The following is a 19653-nucleotide window of genomic DNA, read 5'->3' as shown; positions in this document are numbered from 1 at the left end:
CTGATGAAACCGGTCGGGCCGGGACCGGGACATTATTTTTGTGGATTTTTGGAACCGGGAACCGGTTGAACCGGCAAAAATCGGTAGAACCAGCAAAAACTGGAACCGTATAATGCTATTTTTTGAGGACCGGTTCCAATATTTGATGACACGACAAAAACCGGTAGAAACCGGGAACCGGTAGCACCGCCGGGCCGGTTCGGTTCTTGATTTTGGCCGAAGCCGGTTCCCGGTTCGGGCCGGTTCGGTCCTTTTGCTCATCCCTAGATTTTATAAAGCATTTATCCGATTGGTGAGAAGAATGCCGGGAATACACAAAACGAAGAGGAGTAGGCATGCTTTCGAAAAGACTATCTCAAAGAACCCAACTTTATTTTTTGTTCAACATTTTAATAGAGTTCATAAACAGTTTACGAGAAAACATATTAAAAAAAAAGATATATCGGGAAATCGTGAAACCATTTTCGCTAATTAATTAGGTGGTATATATGTTATAAGTCTTTGAAAATGTGACCATCTTCTTCTGATAAGCCTCCGATTCATGGTCCTGTTTGTAACTAGCTCTTAGTTTTATTATTACATGCACTACCAATGTCAATACCAAACCTGGTAATGATGAACCTAGGTCAATTCATAAAATTAGTTCATTAAGAAAAAATTTCAAAGATGAAAATTTATGAAATGCATGCAAGGCGTTTCAGGTTAAATTATTTGCTTTTGTGTTTAATCTAGAAATCTGATACAAATACAAGTTAGAAGGGTGAAAATCGACCCACAATAATCACGATGGAATTCACATTTAGTACATAAATTATCTCAAACTAATACATCATTTGAACGAATACATATGAAAGAATAGAAAATAACCAATGCCAAAAAATAAAAATAAATACATGTCAACAAGATATGTTTCAAACAAAGAGCAACAAAATACTACCGAATAATGCAGCTACAATGCCATAGACTGTTGGTATTATCAGTTTAGTGGATGCAGATGTTGCTACTGGGCTTGGAGCGGGAGCCATTGTTTGTGGTAGAACAGTGATGAAAAGCTTCATGTTTCTTAACTCACAATGCTTCCCAACACCACAGATGTACCATTTTCTTCCTGGAGTTTGAAGTGGAATGATGTCTCTTCCACTTGTCAAAGTTCCATTTGAAGGTGAAACAATACATTGTTGAAAACCAGTGCCATTGACTTTCATCACAGTGTGGGCACCAGATGCATAATTGAATACTGCATGAAGAGTATAAGATCAAAAATTTAAATTCTTGAAAACCTGAAATGCTTGAAAATGATATTAAAGAAGCCAAATGTGGGAGTATTTGTGGGAATGTAACGTACCAAGTGTATCCCCAACGATGAAAACTTTATCCTTGGCCCAAGATTGATAATCAAAGTCGAGAGTCCAACCACTTTTGTCCCCAACAATGTATTCTTTGGCAGATATTGAAGTCGCAAGAACAACAAGTGTTGCGATGAAGATGATGATTGAATGTGATGCAGCCATTTTCGAAATAATTATAAGAGATTTCCAATAAATATTTCTTTTAAAACACCCTAAAAATGGATTGTGTAGGCTACATGTTTATTTCTGTTTATTTATAAGGTTTTGGAATGAATGGAAAAGGAAAAATGCAAATATGGAACCGGCAGTGGACGGCAATTAATGGCATTGTGGATTTGGTCCTATTTTTATGTTTGTTGATTGCTACACTAAACATAAGAAAAGGTTTGTTTATTTATTTTTTAATTAATTAATTTAAATTTTTTATAAGTGGAAACGGTATATTGAGTGCCTTTCTTTCGCGGTTTCACGTGAATTTTTTTAGAAGAATTTAAGTGGAGAGAACAACTTATGGATTAATAAGGTAACTATTTCCAAAATGCCCCTTTTTTTTCATGCACGAGGAAAAATAAATACCAGGGACCAAGAAGCCTGCAACTCAAATCCTACCCACTTTACCATTCCCACTCACCCTCTTTCCTCTTTATGATGTATACAAGTCGCGGTCGTGTCTCCCTGTGCCCCAAATGACTCAAATTTACAAAGACTAAAAATGGGCAACTTTGTATAAATTTTTACTAATAACCAAATTCGTAATGCTCTCATAATTATTAATTTGTTATAACAGTAATCAAAGCAAAAGAAATCACTATATATATATATATATATATATATATATATATATATATATATATATATATATATATATATATATATATATATACTAGAAAAGTTTTAGGCCCGTGCTAAGCACGACCCATGGATGATAATAATGTATTCCGTTACCGTTATCTAATGTTATATTGTGCTAATTACTAAAAAAGTGAAAGTACAATGTTATAAATGAATGTATTTTCAATGTAAAATGCATGAATCAGAAAATTAAAAAAGGAAGTATATTCTTATAATCAACAAGCACATTACTATTCTCCATAAATCTTATCCTTACTGATCAAGTATAAGTTGTAGTATTACTTATGTTGTAAGATTAAAACATTGTGCAAGAAAGATGAAGTTGGCAAAAAAACATGTTATGACTGTTGGCATACTTGTCACATGTGAAGCTTTTTGGCCGTCATTACTTGTAAGGAAGTTGAGGATGTGGTTCAATAGAAGTTGATTCATGATCAATTGACAAAATTAATAACAATGAAAACTACTTTTTAATGAGTGGTGCTATTGCATTACATAATTGTGTTTAATCTGTCAACTAATGTTTGGTTTTTAATTTTTCATATAATTTTAGATTCTAATGTTTATAAGAAATATAGTTAAACAAATAAATAAAAGTACATGTCACGTAAGAGTTCAAAACATTTCATGTAATATAAATAACATGTTGTTATATGCTTACAATAACTAATACCAGTTCATATTACCAACTTCACCATTGGTGTAAAAAGTCTATTCTTTTTTTTGAAATTTCAATGATTGGATACAAAATCTTACCATTACTAAATCATGTTATGTACCCTTTACTTTTTTCTAATTCTTTTTCCTTTTAATAATGCTAAGGGCTATATTGGCAATGTTGGTCATGTAAGCCAAAACTAATGGAATGCTACTAAATATAGACTAATATGACTTGATTTGGAAGGGAAAATAATCGGGTGATAAGCAAATCACGTATCACAATCTTGAGAAAAGTCATCCACTGTGGTGTCAGACACTGCTACAACAATATACAAAATAGCAAAAATTGTGAAAGATAAACAATTTCAAAGGCTAACATAGAGAACAACTTGTAGTTGGAATCATTTATCCTAGAAGTTTCAAAGGTATTAATCCTTATAAACAAAAATAAGAAATTTGTTGTTAGTTTTTATTTCCAAATATATTGCTTGTTGGAAATCTATTTTACCATTTGCTCCATGGAATTATCATCATACATGATTAATGAAAATGATGGTAGCAATTTCAATATCGAAATCATGCAAACCTTAATCAGACATAATGGAAAATGTATTCAAATGAAATGGAGGAACAAACTAATATAAAAAAAAAAATCCAATTCAGTCAGAATTCTTAATTTCAGATAAAAACGTAATTAACACATTACTTTTCAGACATAAAATCCCCAATTTAGAATGCATACTTGAGACGTTTGGATGTGTTAGATACAAAAAACTAATATTGGCACTTCCACATATAGTTGGAATGCATAATTCTAATTAGTATCATATAACTAACCACGCATCACCAACTTTAAGTGGCAGCGATGAATTCCTTAATAACTTAAAATAAAAAATAAAACCATATAAGTTGTCTTCCAATCGTGTATAAGGGATCAATTATTGAAATTATTTGATGTGGAAGTTACTTTAAATAAAATGGATATTCAATGTAAATAATATCTAACCTTTCTTAGGGAAATCAGAAATATCAGTCAATCTTAAAGAGAGAAAGTTAATCAAGTGAAATACATGCCCAACATTAGAATTATTGTGTATATGATGTGGTCGAAGTTCTTGAAGGGAGAAAACAACATGACGTTAGAAGGGAATAAGAGTCGGTGGATGAATGGTGAAGCGTGGGTGGAAGACCCAATCCAATTTAATTGGAAAACAAAGTATACTGATGCGTTGTTTTATTGAAGCGGTGGAGGCGGTTCGAAAACCATGAAAAAGGTGAATGTTAGGGTACGTTGCGTCGGTCAAAGGTACGGTACGTGGCGTTGATAGAAGTGGGTAAATTTGATATAGAAGGCACGAGAATAAACATGTTTTCAATTATATATATATATATATATATATATATATATATATATATATATATATATATATATATATATATATATCCCTATTCTAATAAATGAATAGTTTTAATCTCATTGTGACAAGTGTCACTCTAATACAAGTCCTTATTAATATTATGCCATGTGTCATGTAAATATATTAGACAACCATTTCAAAATTCAAATTTATATTTTCTAATTATATGTTAAATTTGAAGTTATAACAACTTTAAAAATTTGATATATCTCTTAATTAATAATATATTTAAAAATCATTTATTTAAAACAATTGATTAATAATTATATATGTTATTATGAAAATTTAATTAATTTTATAATCGTGCTTTCCACGGGTTATAAAGTAATATATATATATATATATATATATATATATATATATATATATATATATATATATATATATATATATATATATAGGGTTAGGTTCATGTGAGACTACTTAATTTTGTGAGACGCAATCCTAGCCACTCATTTAGTAGATAAAACAAAAACATTTTTAATATGTAAATAATTGAAATTTTTCGAATTTTTTTTTCCAATATTATTTTTGAAATATATATTTTCCAAAAATAAAAAAATACCAAAAAAAATTAAAAAAAATTAAAAAAATACATTTTTTACATATTCTAGTAATATTCTATTAGAATATTTCACCTATTTTTTTTTAAAAAAGGGATTTTTTTTTATTTATTTATTTATTTTAGTTAATTCAAGTTCCGAAAATAATATTTAAAAAAAGAAATTTTGGATTTTTCCATTTATTTTGTCTTTTAAAATTATTTTTTAGAATATGTACAGTGTAATATTTTATTAAAATATTTCACGTATTTTTCAAAAAAAAAATGGGATTTTTTTTATTTTTTTTAATTAATTCAAGTTCCGAAAATAATATTTAAAAAAAAAAGAATTTTTGGATTTTTCCATTTATTTTGCATTTTAAAATTACTTTTTAGAATATGTACAGTGTAATATTCTATTAGAATATTTCACGTATTTTTCAAAAAAAATGGATTTTTTTATTATTTTTTATTTTGTTAATTTTTTTATAGTTAATTCAAGTTCCGAAAATAATATTAAATTTTTTTTTTGGAATTTTCCATTTATTTTGCATTTTAAAATTATTTTTAGATTTGGTCTCACGGTATCACAACATTAGAATGATCTCAAATGAACCTGAACATATATATATATATATATATATATATATATATATATATATATATATATATATATATATATATATATATATATATAGAGAGAGAGAGAGAGAGAGAGAGAGAGAGAGAGATATGGTCAGGGTGAAAGTGAAAGTGAACTGAATATGAATATTTGTTGAAAACAAACGCAATCTTCCAACCCTTTAAAAGTTTAAAATCCAAAATGAGCTTTCAACCATCATTATTTGAGCTTAGAAACTACATGAAAACGACCAAAAATTGAATTAATTTACACCACTTTCCGGCCAATCAAACGATTCCTGATGATATCTTCGACGCTTACAAACTAAAATCCGGCAAGCCGATTAACCGAACGTCAATGACGTCTTTCATGCACAGATATTAACTGGCCGGCTATGCGTCTGCATGCCATTTGCTCTATATATACATTCTTGACTGATCACAGAAATATGTCCTCATAACTATCTAAAGTAACCAAGACTACTAGTTACAACATGTCGCCATTGATGGCGTTCATAGTAGTTCTCGCTCTGACGACCCTTTTAACCTGCTTTTCAGCCAACGCTGCAGACCTTGAAACCTACATTGTCCACTTAACCTCACCCAATGATCTAGAATTTTATCAAAAAGAAGATCGCCAAAGCTGGTACAACTCATTTTTGCCGAAAACCACTACAGTTTCAAATGACCAACCAACCATGGTTTTTGCATATCATAATGTGCTTACCGGTTTCGCAGCAAAACTGTCTGCGGAGCATGTGAAGGCCATGGAATCCATGAACGGGTTTGTCTCCGCAAGACCTCAAAGATTTTATAAGACTCAAACAACTCATACACCCAACTTCTTGGGCTTGCACCAAAACTTAGGGTTTTGGGCTAGTTCCAACTATGGAAAAGGTGTGATCATCGGTGTTCTGGACACCGGAACAACTCCAGGCCATCCTTCTTTTGATGACACCGGAGTCTCTCCTCCACCAGCAAAATGGAAAGGAAAATGTGAAATTTCAGGATGCAATAACAAATTGATCGGATTGCGGGATCTTACCGAGGGTGAAAACGGTACGCGTTTTGATCAAGACGGACATGGGACCCACACTTCGAGCACTGCGGCCGGAAACTTTGTCAATGATGCAAATGTATTTGGAAACGCTCAAGGGACCGCGGTGGGGATGGCCCCACTCGCACACTTGGCAATGTATAAAGTGTGTACGGTGGAAGATTGTACGGAGAGCGCGATCTTAGCAGGCATGGATGCCGCGGTTGAAGACGGTGTTGATGTTCTTTCACTCTCACTTGGTGCCGAATCCGTTCCCTTTTATGAAGACGGGATCGCGTTAGGTGCATTTAATGCTATACAAAAAGGTATTTTTGTAGCATGTTCCGCAGCTAACTCGGGCCCGTTTAATTCAACGTTATCAAACGAGGCCCCGTGGATTCTCACCGTAGGGGCTAGCACACTCGATCGGAAAATAGCCGTATCCGTTTCTCTCGGAATCAAAGATTCCCTCGATGGTGAATCGTTATTCCAACCTAAAGATTTCCCAAAAACCCTACTCCCGTTGGTGTACCCGGGCTCGAATGGGGTTCAAGATACTGCATGGTGTGCGGAAGGATCATTAGACAAAGTTGATGTGAAAGGGAAGCTTGTCGTGTGCGATAGAGGTGGCGGGATCGCTAGACTTGAAAAAGGGCAAACGGTTAAGGACGCGGGAGGCATGGGGATGATTCTTTTGAACCAAGAGTCCGATGGTGCAAGTACATTAGCCGATGCTCATGTTCTTCCCGCATCACATGTCGGTTATAAGGGAGGATTAGCGATCAAGGCGTACTTGAACTCAACCGCGTCCCCCATGGCCACTTTGGTATTCCGCGGGACTATAATCGGCGTTGATTCAGCTCCCACGGTTACTTCCTTTTCTTCACGAGGGCCAAGCCTGGCGAGCCCAGGAATCCTGAAACCCGACATTATTGGCCCTGGCGTGAGTGTTGTTGCAGCGTGGCCAGTGTCTGTCGAGAACAACACACAAAGCCTCGCTACATTTAACATTGAGTCGGGTACTTCAATGTCTTGCCCGCATCTCGCGGGCATAGCGGCATTATTGAAATCCGCTCACCCCTATTGGTCACCCGCGGCAATAAAATCCGCGATCATGACCACGGCCGATCAAGTTAGCCTAAACGGTCAACCAATTGAAGATGAACGCGAGCTCCCTGCAGACATCTTTGCCATCGGTTCGGGTCACGTAAATCCATCAAAAGCCAATGATCCCGGGCTTGTTTTCGACATTGAGCCCGATGAGTACATTCCTTATTTGTGTGGGCTCGGTTATACAAGCAAACAAGTTGGAATCATTGTGTCAAAAAGTGTTTCATGCTCGAAAACTATCCCAGAAGCAGAATTAAACTATCCTTCTTTTGCAATCACATTAGCAAGTGGCCAAAAGAAAACATATACAAGAACAGTGACAAATGTTGGTGAGGCTAATTCGAATTATGTTCTGTCGGCGCAGAATATTAGTGTCCCATATGGAGTAACTCTTGCCATTAGCTATCCTCGTTTGGTATTCACCGCAGTGAACCAAAAGTTAACGTATGAGGTAACGTTTATGTGGGATAGTAAGGTGAAGATCGATGTTCCTTATGGCCAAGGAGTTATGGCTTGGAGTTCGGGTAAATACTTGGTTCGAACCCCGTTTTCTATAAAGTTTGTATAAAAGAGAATGGCGATTGAAGGTCGTTCTATATGAAGTTATGCATTTTCTGCATCTGTTTTCGTTGTTTCTATGGGTTGAAATGTTCGTCAATGCTTGATCTTTTCTTTTGTAATGGTACAGATACGATATAACAAAATCTATTTGTCCCAAATTCGTGGTATCAGAATGCTAGTTATTTTTTGTTTCCACTTTCCTGTCGACTTTGTGAAATTTGATCTGGATTGATCCTCAATTCCATTCTATTTAGGGGTTTGGATTCATATAACAAAAGAGCATATAATTGGATTTTACTGGATTTCACAAAATCTTTTGGTGGGTTAGAATATTCAAAAGTCATGGAATTCAATTCCAAGCATTTTCTATGTAGTTAAGATACACAAAAACATTTTTATATATTCAAAAGGACCATCTAAAAGAAACATGACGTGTGGCGACGAGAGAAGTCGTCTTTGTCTTGGTGCAATTTTATGCGATAACATGTGGTCGCTGCAGGAAAGTTTACCTTTGCAAGTTTTTTCTTTCAAATCTTGCTATGTATAGTTCATTTTTACTTTTAAAAAATAGCATTTTTCATCTTGCAATATATCATTTTGCTTTCCACTTAAAAATAGTTTTCGAAAATTCTGTTTGAAAACATTAGCTCTTATATCGTGATTGACATGTATAGTTTATTTTTTTTTCTTTTACCAAAATATAGTTAAAAATACATTAATGAACAAGAGTTAGTCAACTATATATAACTCATTTCCAAATATTCGTTTATAGTTATAACACAAGAACGTATGTACAAACAACTAATAAAGAATCTTTATTTCTTTTATTTAAAAAAAATGTATGTACATTAATGACCACACCAACCCCCTCTATAGTTTTAGCTCGTGTTAGTTTGTTGTTCTTTGTTAATGAATATACTTTCATGAGAGCATCATATATTGTATTGTATAACATGAGTTTTCCGATTTTGATCGTTAATACAAAGATCAAGAAGTAAAGAAGGTACACACCTTATCATAACTTGAAAGTTGAAAATCAAAAAAGATGGATTTGCCAAAGGGGGGAAGGATATGAACGGGATATCAATTCCTCTCCTTATCACTCTATGGAAACAACGATCCACCCCTTTGAAGGTTGTCTATCCCTAAGGTCCTAATAGAAATAAATAAAATATTTTTGTTTTTAAAGGTTGAATCATGCTTAAATTTCTAACATCTCAATCTCTTTCCGGAAAGAGGAATTCAAATTTATGATTTTTTATTTGTTTTTAAATCTCATTTTGATCATACTATCCAGGATTAATAATAGCTTTTAGACTATCTTGTTATTTAGATTAATTTGGATGTGTGATTTTGTTTTCCATTTGTTTTTAATTTTGTGATGTAATTTGTCAAGTGTCTTCAATCTTCAATATATTTATTACTCTTCATGATTTAAAAATAGAAAATTTGTAATCTGACTAGTTTTGGGTATGGAATTTTGTTGTTCTCAAATTAGAATTTTGTCTTTATTAAAAATTATGAAATTATGAATTGATTTTATCTTTAACATGAATGGAACCCAACTCGTATAAGGTTTGTGAAATATTATTTTTATTGAAATTGTGAATCGATTTTAATGTTTTTATCTAAAATTTGCTTTATTTTTAACGGATAAGTTGTCTAATGTCTCATCAAGTAAGTGAAAATGTATCATTTTGAATTATGAAATGTTTTTTAATGGCCAACTTACAAAAATAAATAAACAGTTGAACAAAACGGTAACTCTACAAGAGTATGTCTATTGATTTGTTTGCATTATTTCATAATTTGTGATAAACTAATAAAGTGATATCAATTGTGATTTGTTTGCAATTTAATTCTTATTTTATTACTTGTGACGGTTAATGACAAATTGGATATGATTTTTTCATTTAAATGTAATTTTATTTGGGTTTTAATTTGTTGAACAACAACTCATACAATTCTAGTAATAATTTGTTTTTATTTTGTTACTATTTCCTAGTTATCTTTTTTGGTTAATAACATAAAAACCACTATATTTGGATATTCTTCTCGTTTTTAACAATCAAATTTTAATTTGTTCTAAAAACCATTCATTTTTGTTATACAAAAACCACCGGCCCATATTTACAAAAAATTCAATCGCAACCACTATTTGTTTGTTGTTAATATATCAAAATTTAACGTGTGACAAATTTATGATATATCTACTGTTTTTCCGTTATTAAATGTGTGACAAATTTAACACAAATGCTATGAACCATGCTTTTATGTTGTTTCGATTCTTAGTGTTGTCATGGATGCACAGGGCTTTTCTCTACATCAACATCACCAACGGGTAGCTCAATGTCAAGCTGTGAGGTTGTTTGTATAGACGAAGATACAGAAGTATAAGCCACAATCCCGAAAAAAGAACTAAAAAATGAAAACAAGGCACCAGATACAAAGAGCCCAGGCTTTACGACGTCGCACGTAAGCCTACCATGGTATTTTTCTTGCATGCGCTCTTGATTATATACCACCAAACCTACTAAAAATAGAATCACTGCTACAACCGACGCTATCCTTGATTTTTCCAAAAAAAAAAAAAAAAATCATGTCAACTCAAAGAAATTTATAACACCCGACTAGTCAAGATTTTTGTATTATTTTTGATGATGTGAGTGTGTCCTTTCCTTTTTTGGACAGGTCCTTGTCGTTGGTTGTTCTCAAAATATATATTTATTTTTTTAACTGCATAAATTACATGAATGGTCCCTATGGTTTAGAGTAATTTGCAGGTATGGTTCCTAACTTATTTTTTTAACTCGGAAGTTCTTTATTTTTTGTTTTTGTTACGCATTTAGTCTCTGTCTTACCTAAAAACACTATGTTTCCCTTGATTTTTAATTTATTTAAATAAACACACCCTCAACCCCACCCCCTAACCTTACCTTACATAACCCACCGTTTTTTCTATTTAAATAATAGTCTTTTTAGGTAAGAAAAGGACCAAGCGCGTAACAAAAACAAATAATACGGACCAAGTGCTTAACAAAAACAAACAGTAAGGACCTTCTAAGCTAAAAAAAAATAAGTTAGGACCAAGCGCATAAATTACCCCAAACCATAGGGACCATTTGTGTAATTTACTCCAAAAATATATAGTCCAACAATCTAAAATTTCACGTACCATGACAAGATATTGAAGACATTACTGTTTTTGATCGGGGTTGATGTGTAGCCACTAGGACGACAACAACACCCGACTACAATGAGTAAAAGGATTCGACTTATTATTGTGCACACAAGCGCCAATATTCCAAATCGGATCGAATGACTACTAGGATAAACACATGATAAATGCTCGATATAAACTTTTGATGCCTGCATTAGGTGCAACATACGAACATGGTCATGACTATTGTGATCGAATCAATGAGTTGATGTTATGGAAATATGATGAATTTTTTTGGTGTTATTGTTACCTTAATCCTAGTAGGTTCAGCAGCAAAACCTGCTACCATAGATGTTATTCCAAGCACCGCCACGATGCCGCTAACCACCACCACCTTGGCCATCATTTATGAGCTCAGGTCGACTACAAATCAACTACCTTTTGGGTCTACACGAAGAAGACTTGTTGAAACACCCACGAGTAAGACTTGTTAAAGATGAAAGCTTATGCACCCTTAAATATATGCAATGGAAATTACGACGAATATTCATTTTTCTTGTCTTTTCTTTTTGTATATGTTTGGAGTTTTCTCTATGTTTTGATTTTATTCAAAAGTCCAGAGAAATTAGGACAAAGATAATATTTTGTGTGATTTAAATTATTTAAATAGAGGTTTTTATGTTTTCCACGACACTGCTTTGTTGAAATTTTCAGAATCATTAATTTCAAATTAGTTTCGCAACCTAATTAAAAACTATTATAAACCTATATTGAGAATACTCATGTCTGTTTTATTGTTCAAATGTAAATGTACATGACTACATATAACATATTAACACTTAACTTTAAGGTTTTCTACGATAAACACGCCGATAAAAATGCAAATAAAAGAAATAAGGAATACAGGAATTGATGTTGTTCATGGAATAGATCGCATAGATTGATTTTGTATAACCAAATTAATAACAATCCAATCCGCTTCATCTATAAAATGTCACCAATTAGCCAACCAAAAGTCTGGCAATCCGAGACACGAATCTGAGTGACATGACTCGACACAAATACACGACACGAATACATCTTGAAAATTGAGATAAAATTTATTTCTTTTCGTGTATTCATACCGTGTCAAATTTGTGGCTGACACGTTTGCATGACACGAATACACGAAGTGTCATTTCCTTGTATAACCCCGCCTTTTATTTCAAGGTTATGCCATCATAAGGTTTGCTATATAGATGGTCCTTATCAATGTCTATAAATTGTAAATCATTGATCGAACAGTTAAATCGGAATAATTGGATGCTAACAGACCTAAATCTCAAAATTAAATAATATTGATGGTAAGAATATAATTTTACTATCATTACGACAAAGGTGTAACCGATTCTAGCAAACTCATAAAATATTCGACTCGAAAAATAGTTAAATCAACTTGGTTCAAGAGTTCGACTTCAAGCTACTCGAGTATCTTATCTTATCGAGTCGAGCTCAAGTATTGAATACTTGGTTCGTCAATTGCTTGATTGAGCTTAGTTTTTTTAAGAAAAAATCTAATGTACTCCTAATTCCACATATTTACTAGACGAGATTGTATGCTCAACTCAAGGAGAGAGCATAAAATTTGATACTGCTGTGTAAGAAGCTCTTTTATAGTTGAGCTTAGTTACATTTACACTTTTACACTCTATTCTATTCATATTTCCATAATCACACATAGTCAATTGGAGCTTAATAGAACTTCTATAATGATTTACACTTAGTTATACTTAGTTATCCATGATTGTCACTTTGGATCTAATAATATATTGTAAGAAATAATGACTTAATGTTTTTAGTAAGTTTAAGGAATGACATGACCCTAAGAAAAATGAAAACGTAACTAAGCTTGATATAAAAATAGTCGGAATCGACTAATGAATTTAAATGCTCGAGTTCGATCTATTCTTATCGAGTCAAGCTAGAGCATTAGATTATTGGTCCATGGAGCTCTCTAGCTAATTGAGTTTAGTTACATTTACACTTTTACGCTCTATTCTATTAGTATTTCCATAATCACACCTAATAAGTTAGAGCAAGTAAGTGCTTAAAATGATTTTTTTTATATATAATTTAAGGTAATAACTAATCGACTCAAGTAGATTCGAACCGAACTTTAAAGTGTTAATTACTTTATTGAGTTTGAGCATGTGTTGGAATATTATGGCTCGGTCGAGTCGAGCTCGAGGTTTTTTATTCGAATCGATTTTCGAGGTTGTCAGTAAACGACTTAGCTTGTGTACAACCCTAATTACCATCGGTTGTCACTTTGGGACTAAAAAGCCTTTATATACATCATACTTCAACTATAAGTATATCATAAGAAATAATGATTTAATATGATCAGTCATACGTTTACACCAATCTTGGTTTGTTATGATTCCCATCACAATAAATGCATGTAACGTTAATGAAAGCAATCACACAACTATTGTGAAGAAACCATGTTGAGCTCTAATTAATATGAACTTAATAAATCCAAATTTTGTTTCACTCAATGAAGTTATTTACTCAGCTTCCGAAATGGAATCGACAATGGTTATATACTTAGAACTTTTCTAGCTAACAAAAAAAAATCATCTAATTAAACAAAACACAAACCTGAATTATACTTGAAATAGCCTTGGCATGCAAGCTTACATATGTGTAACCATTTATAAGAAGTTCTTCCTAAGACCATGTTTATTGGACCAAAAGATTCGACCGGTTGGTTGTATAATACATATATAACTCAATAAAAAAAAGAGAAAATACATTGGAGGTGTCTTGAGTTTGACGATCCAAGTTTGGCAGCCATCAAAGATTGCAACCTTACTTCTCCGACCCCTATTAGAATTAGGGTATAGAAAAGCTTGGAAATTCTGAGAATCGTGTTAAACACTTTCAGATAAAAGTATTTAGGTGGTACTCCCAATTTTTAATCGGATAAGACTCAGAAAATTGAGAAAACAAAAGAGATCATGTTCAAGATGTTATTAAGAAGAAGTGTACCAACCACAGATTTCGAATATGATCACTTAAAAATGCCACATGACAGTTTTATGTACTAAAACTGTCCAAACGTCATAAACCAACTTAAATTCGGGTCTAGAATATGGATCATAAAACCGGGTACATTTACCAAAAATCTGGATTTCGACCCCAGTCAGGGGCTCTGCCCCTTGGACTCTGCTTCAAGGGGCGCTGCCCCGGACCCCCGTTGTTTCAAGGGAATCCCCTAAACATCAGTATATTTTCAACAAAGACAAAATTAAACAAATATGCACTCCACACCATACCGATTTGTTCAATAACTGTTAGAGTGACATTGATCAACAAATTAACCTCATTACACTTTAATAACATTAATGATATAAAATCACCAACAATCCCCACAAGCCACGTGTATTTTTATACTTCTAATTTTTAATAAAAGTGTGAGTATTATATATAAATGGAAAAAGAAATAATATTTTATATGTTAGGTTGGGTTGTTGATAAATGATAAAAATGTTAAGATTGGTAGTAGTATTGGTTATATAGATGAAAGGGTGAAAAAATATTATTTTAATGTAAAATTGGGTTGTGACGCTAAACATAGTCTAAACACCTATGTATACAACAAATATCTTTTTCATATGTGTATCCCTTTTTTAATTTGTGGAACTGATTCACCATTTGACCTTATAGTCGCTAGACAAAACAAGCATGGGTTTCGGGGTTGGGGGTAGCGCCCAATGAGGAATTTTTCATGGGCTAATTCTTATATCATATTTACCTTCAATTTTATCATGGGCCAGTTTTTCGTTTGAATTTCTTGGCTTAGTCTTATTGGCAATTTTATGTCAACTACCGAGCCATTCAACCGAATAATAAGATCTCTCTCTCTCTCTCTCTCTCTCTCTCTCTCTCTCTCTCTCTCTCTCTCTCTCTCGTGGATGTAGTCGATCATCCTAATCATGTGAAACATGTTAAACAGTGTCTTATTTTTCGTTTTGCATTATTACTCTTGTTGTGTGGAATTGTTGAATTGTTTGTTGAAGTTCTTAAGCCCTAACACTCTTAATATAAAGGTCTATGTGTTCTAAATCTGTGTTATCGAATAATTGTTACTTTTCGGTTGTTTTCGAAACAACTTGAAAGGGGGGAGTTTGGTTCGCTTGACTTAATCATATATGGGAAGCATTGGAATTTAACTCCATTCCATTGTGGTGTTTGGTTTCGTATATAATACCGAATTATGTTTTAGTGGAATTTACAAAAATGATGTGATTTTTAGACTATGTTTTAGTGGAATTATGACGACGATAATTCATTTGTTTTTTTCATCCATCTACTTAAAAAAAAAAGTGTTAAAATTTTTATATCGTCGTCATGATTCGATCCTCAATTAACATGAGGATTATAAAAATCAAAATACCTTGTTTCTAAGTTAATGAATTTCAATATTCTATCCTAAAATTAATCCACTAAATTAGATATCAATCATTTTCTCCTTCTTGAAAGACTGAGTTTCATTTGATATTTTTACGATCATAATTTTGATAAAATATAATCTACTTTTACGCATAGAATTTCCCTCTTGATATGTACAATTTATATTTGCCTCATAAAACTAAATTTTTACAAGAAATTAATAAGAAGAGGCAATATTTATAATTTATTTTTAAGTACGTGTTCATAACAAACAATAATTTATATATATCATAAGGTCACTTTAGTACCCAAAGATACAACTACATAAGCAACTACCCAGAAAACTATGTTTCGCAATCTGACCACCTTAGAGGACTAATCCTGCCACAAACCAGGCCAATCTAGGCGTCGAGATTTTGGGTTCAAATATAGTTTTCTCCTATTTTTTGCTAACGTTTTTAGGGTTAGTTTTCTTTTTTATTTGAGAAATGGAGAAAAACATTTAGAGCAGTTAGAGATACCAAATTCTTGAGTTCCAATTTATGAGCTTAGTTAGTTTCTTTATTTTTATCAGAGAATCTAGTTTTGATTTTGGATTTCTAAAAACATTATGTATTCATCTTTGGGTGAAGCTTCATATTAAGGTACTTGTAATATAGTGATTATATGTTTTCGGGTGGTTAGTTTCTTGGTTTCGATTGTTTCTGTTAATATTCATTTAGAATATAACTCCTTGGTAGTCTTGGTTAATAAATTTTTTAATTATTTGTTTTTCCCAAATGAATATTGTGTTCACATCAAGACTATGAATTAGTTTAAGAATCCCAACACATAAACACCAAAGATCCAAAATATTACATACCATAACATAATATTGGCTACTAGATCAAGGTCAAAGTAGAGTTACATGCGCAACAATCGCGCAAAATAAAAACAATCATCAAGTTATCAAGTTATATCGTACATCAATCCTTTATCAAATTACACCATTTCACAAATTAAAAGAAAAATTACAAAATATTATGATTCAAGAATCCGCAACGGGAAAAGCAGATCCAAGTTTAGTTCCAAGGTGATAACACTTGATATTCACGGAGTATGGACCAAGTTCAACGTAGTTCTCTTCACCTCCCATATAAAAACATAATGTGTATAAAGCAATCTCAAATTCGGGGCTCACTCCAATCATCGTGCTCGATACCGATTTCAACACACCGTTCCATTCAAATTGGATTGTCAGCAACTGACTCTCAGAGTCAGGCTGCCAATACAGGTAATGTTCTTTATTAATAATTATCTAAACTACCAACATACTTTAATTTTTTTTTTTTTTTTTTTTCACAATCAACTTACATTTCTTTATCAAGAATTGCAACATTTTTTACAAATGAGTTATTTACCCATAATAGCAACGTACTTTATAGAGATAGTAATTTATTTGTTGCATATTGGTAAAAAAAGAGTAAAGTACGTTGCTATTTTGTTCAATTTGCTATTAAAAGATTATTGAAAAAAAAATACAAGAGGAATGGATGATGGTTTGCTTACTGTCTCCCCACGCCTTCGCGGAAAGATATAGCCTTGATAATTGACTCTCCCCTTTGCTTCTTCCATGTAAAACTTCATACATAAAACAATTTCTTAGAATAAATATTTTTTTGATTCGTTCACATAATTTTTAATACAGGAGGTAGGTGGTACTGTGTTTGGCATAACAGTATGACTAAGAAAGATGTTATATTAAAAAAAAAAAAAAAGGACAATTTTTTTTCCACCAAAAAAGGTGGGGCCAATACCGCAATACGGATGTTAATAAGGCAAAAATGTCAACTTTTTGTCCTGAACAAAAAAGCAGGAACACAGTAGGACTAGTACAATACTGATGTTAATGAGACAAAAATGTTAACTTTCTATCATGTCCAAAAAGTACTGATGTTGATAAGACAAAAATGGTAACTTTATGTCATGTACCAAAAGTGGAACACAGTAGGACTAGTAGAGTGATGTTGATGGGACAAAAATGTTAACTTTTTATCTCACACAAAAAGGTGAAACAAGTTGAGACACTTTCAATTGGACAAAAAAGACAATCTTTTGTCCTGTGTAACAAATGCAGCCTAAAAAGACGCACCTGAAGCCAATTATGGAAGCCTGAAACCGACTGCTCCCCGCGACTTTTGATTTCTCCAACAAAAACATGTTCAAAAGCCGAAGAACAACTAGAGGTGCCACCACGACCATATAAATCAAACCAAAGACTTGTCAAAAACCCTTTAAACTCCGCATAATCATGGGATACAATACCTTTAGCACAAAGATACTTAAAAAGGTATATAATTGGTGCAGTTCTACATATCTCTTCAATGAAACCAGCTTGTTCTTGTTTCTCTTGAGAAGTGACTTGTTCTTTATACCCTTCGTGTGGGTTATAGTTATCTAAAAGAGAACAGAATCGGGAAATTGTAGGTTTTTTTAGAACATCTTCACTTAGCCAAGTGAAGAGGCTTCCTTCTGCCATATCTTGCTTTTGGTATGTCTTCTTTCCTTCACCACAGTCGATTTCATAGTCTTGTCCAGGTGTTAAACGGTTGTAATCAAGCTCCCATAGCTTGTTGCAAGCTTGGCTGAGGTCATTGAGTTCATCTTCTGAGGGTTCCATTTGAGAAGTATGTGAAACTTCATTAGAATATTCTTGCTCATTTGCAGGACGTTTGAAGTTTTCCCAATTGTCTTTTTGAACCTGTGAGTTTTTTAGTTAAAAGAAGTTTGAAATTAAAGAAGAATGGAATAAGTTAATAACTTAATTACCTGTTGGTGTTTTTTTGCAGGCTTCTTCTTCCCAACAGTCTCCCAGCCATCATTGTTTTCCTCTTCAGTCTGTATTCATGAACTTAAACTGTTGGATATTAAGTTATCAACAATGGTGATAGATTTGTAAGAACAACTAAACTACCTGTTGATCAGGATGCCCTTGATTATAATCATTCACAGCCTGCAATTCAGACATTTCTTACATTATGTTACAATTCAGACAGTTCAATAACATGAACGCATATGAACAGGAAACTTCGATCAAAATGATCTAACAATTTCGTCAGCAATTGAGATTGTTGACTTTATGTATGTCGATTAGCAGAAAACAGATCGATCCACTGATCCACAATCGGCAAATTAACTTAACATTACCTGTTGAGGTCGCCTATAAGTGTTTGATCCACCAGATCCCCATTGTTCATTCTTTTCTTCCTACAAAACCCAAACACAAAATCTCGATTCACTTTAAGAACCTAAACCATAAAAGCTCAATTTCACACTAACCTCATTTCTTCGATTGCTGTTTCTACTATACTTCTGTTCATCTTCATCATCATCATCCTTGTCGCCGGACACAACCTGTGAAACATCCGATCCATCAGTAAACAAAAACTTTAAAAAGAAAAAAAAGTAATACATAACTCGATCAACTATACTTTACCTGCGCCCACGAAGTAGATCTAGATCGTTCATCAATTTCATCTTCTTCTCTCTTCTTTTCTCGATCGTCGTCTCCAAATGCCACATTAAGCAAACCTTTCACTAGACCTTCCATTCTACAGAGGGTTTTTCTTTTCTCAGACTGTGTGATCAAAGATTCGAAGGTCGTTAATGGCGATTTTGTAAATTCATACGGATAAAGGCTTTCAGTTGGCTATTCTTTTTCCAGAGACATAATTTCTAAATTTTGTATTGGATTTTAAGTTTTAAACATGTTGTACATGTCCTTGAAGCGTTGGAGTTGTGAAATTGGAAATTTTATAGTTGGAAAAGTAGTTTTTTTAATGATTTTCTACTTTTTTTGGATCGAGCAAACGTGTCAACAAGTCAATGGTAATAAATCGATTTTGTTATCATATCTCGTTTTTGTCGGCAAA

The 19653-nt window shown here is 32.9% G+C and overlaps 3 protein-coding genes and 1 pseudogene across 3 annotated transcripts; 1 reads left to right on the top strand and 3 right to left on the bottom strand.

The window, feature by feature from the left end:
- Positions 1 to 911: 911 nt before the first annotated feature.
- Positions 912 to 1511, bottom strand: LOC145058799 (blue copper protein 1b-like). Its single transcript, XM_079006692.1, has 2 exons — positions 1346 to 1511; positions 912 to 1237 (listed from the first exon to the last, which is right to left on the bottom strand). The coding sequence occupies exons 1-2, from the start codon at positions 1509 to 1511 to the stop codon at positions 912 to 914; spliced, it is 492 nt and encodes a 163-aa protein (XP_078862818.1).
- A 4424-nt stretch (positions 1512 to 5935) lies between these two features.
- Positions 5936 to 8155, top strand: LOC145058797 (subtilisin-like protease pseudogene; annotated as a pseudogene).
- Positions 8156 to 10301: 2146 nt separating this feature from the next.
- On the bottom strand, positions 10302 to 11774 carry LOC145058899 (uncharacterized). Its single transcript, XM_079006776.1, has 3 exons — positions 11619 to 11774; positions 11324 to 11517; positions 10302 to 10716 (listed from the first exon to the last, which is right to left on the bottom strand). The coding sequence occupies exons 1-3, from the start codon at positions 11712 to 11714 to the stop codon at positions 10446 to 10448; spliced, it is 561 nt and encodes a 186-aa protein (XP_078862902.1). The 5' UTR covers positions 11715 to 11774; the 3' UTR covers positions 10302 to 10445.
- Positions 11775 to 16574: 4800 nt separating this feature from the next.
- LOC145057104 (uncharacterized) lies at positions 16575 to 19401 on the bottom strand. Its single transcript, XM_079004876.1, has 8 exons — positions 19218 to 19401; positions 19061 to 19135; positions 18929 to 18988; positions 18696 to 18734; positions 18551 to 18619; positions 17874 to 18482; positions 17291 to 17362; positions 16575 to 17003 (listed from the first exon to the last, which is right to left on the bottom strand). The coding sequence occupies exons 1-8, from the start codon at positions 19329 to 19331 to the stop codon at positions 16770 to 16772; spliced, it is 1272 nt and encodes a 423-aa protein (XP_078861002.1). The 5' UTR covers positions 19332 to 19401; the 3' UTR covers positions 16575 to 16769.
- Between the last annotated feature and the right edge of the window lie 252 nt (positions 19402 to 19653).

Source organism: Lactuca serriola, chromosome 6, assembly GCF_051521515.1.
Source record: "Lactuca serriola cultivar US96UC23 chromosome 6, Lser_US96UC23_V15, whole genome shotgun sequence".
In the NCBI taxonomy this organism is placed as follows: domain Eukaryota; kingdom Viridiplantae; phylum Streptophyta; class Magnoliopsida; order Asterales; family Asteraceae; genus Lactuca; species Lactuca serriola.
Note: the sequence above shows the minus strand (reverse complement) of the source record. Positions and strands in the feature narration are given on the sequence as shown.

What these genes read in the sequence shown, in the direction of transcription:
- LOC145057104 (XM_079004876.1), bottom strand. Translation starts at nt 19,331, where the DNA reads ATGGAAGGTCTAGTGAAAGGTTTGCTTAATGTGGCATTTGGAGACGAC. An exon ending in CTTATAGGCGACCTCAACAG is followed by an intron (nt 18,735 to 18,928) that starts GTAATGTTAAGT and finishes TCTGAATTGCAG; the next exon opens with GCTGTGAATGATTATAATCA. An exon ending in AAGGGCATCCTGATCAACAG is followed by an intron (nt 18,620 to 18,695) that starts GTAGTTTAGTTG and finishes TCATGAATACAG; the next exon opens with ACTGAAGAGGAAAACAATGA.
- LOC145058899 (XM_079006776.1), bottom strand. Translation starts at nt 11,714, where the DNA reads ATGATGGCCAAGGTGGTGGTGGTTAGCGGCATCGTGGCGGTGCTTGGA. An exon ending in CTGAACCTACTAGGATTAAG is followed by an intron (nt 11,518 to 11,618) that starts GTAACAATAACA and finishes CACCTAATGCAG; the next exon opens with GCATCAAAAGTTTATATCGA. An exon ending in GTCTTCAATATCTTGTCATG is followed by an intron (nt 10,717 to 11,323) that starts GTACGTGAAATT and finishes GGAAAAATCAAG; the next exon opens with GATAGCGTCGGTTGTAGCAG.
- LOC145058799 (XM_079006692.1), bottom strand. Translation starts at nt 1,511, where the DNA reads ATGGCTGCATCACATTCAATCATCATCTTCATCGCAACACTTGTTGTT. An exon ending in CATCGTTGGGGATACACTTG is followed by an intron (nt 1,238 to 1,345) that starts GTACGTTACATT and finishes CTCTTCATGCAG; the next exon opens with TATTCAATTATGCATCTGGT.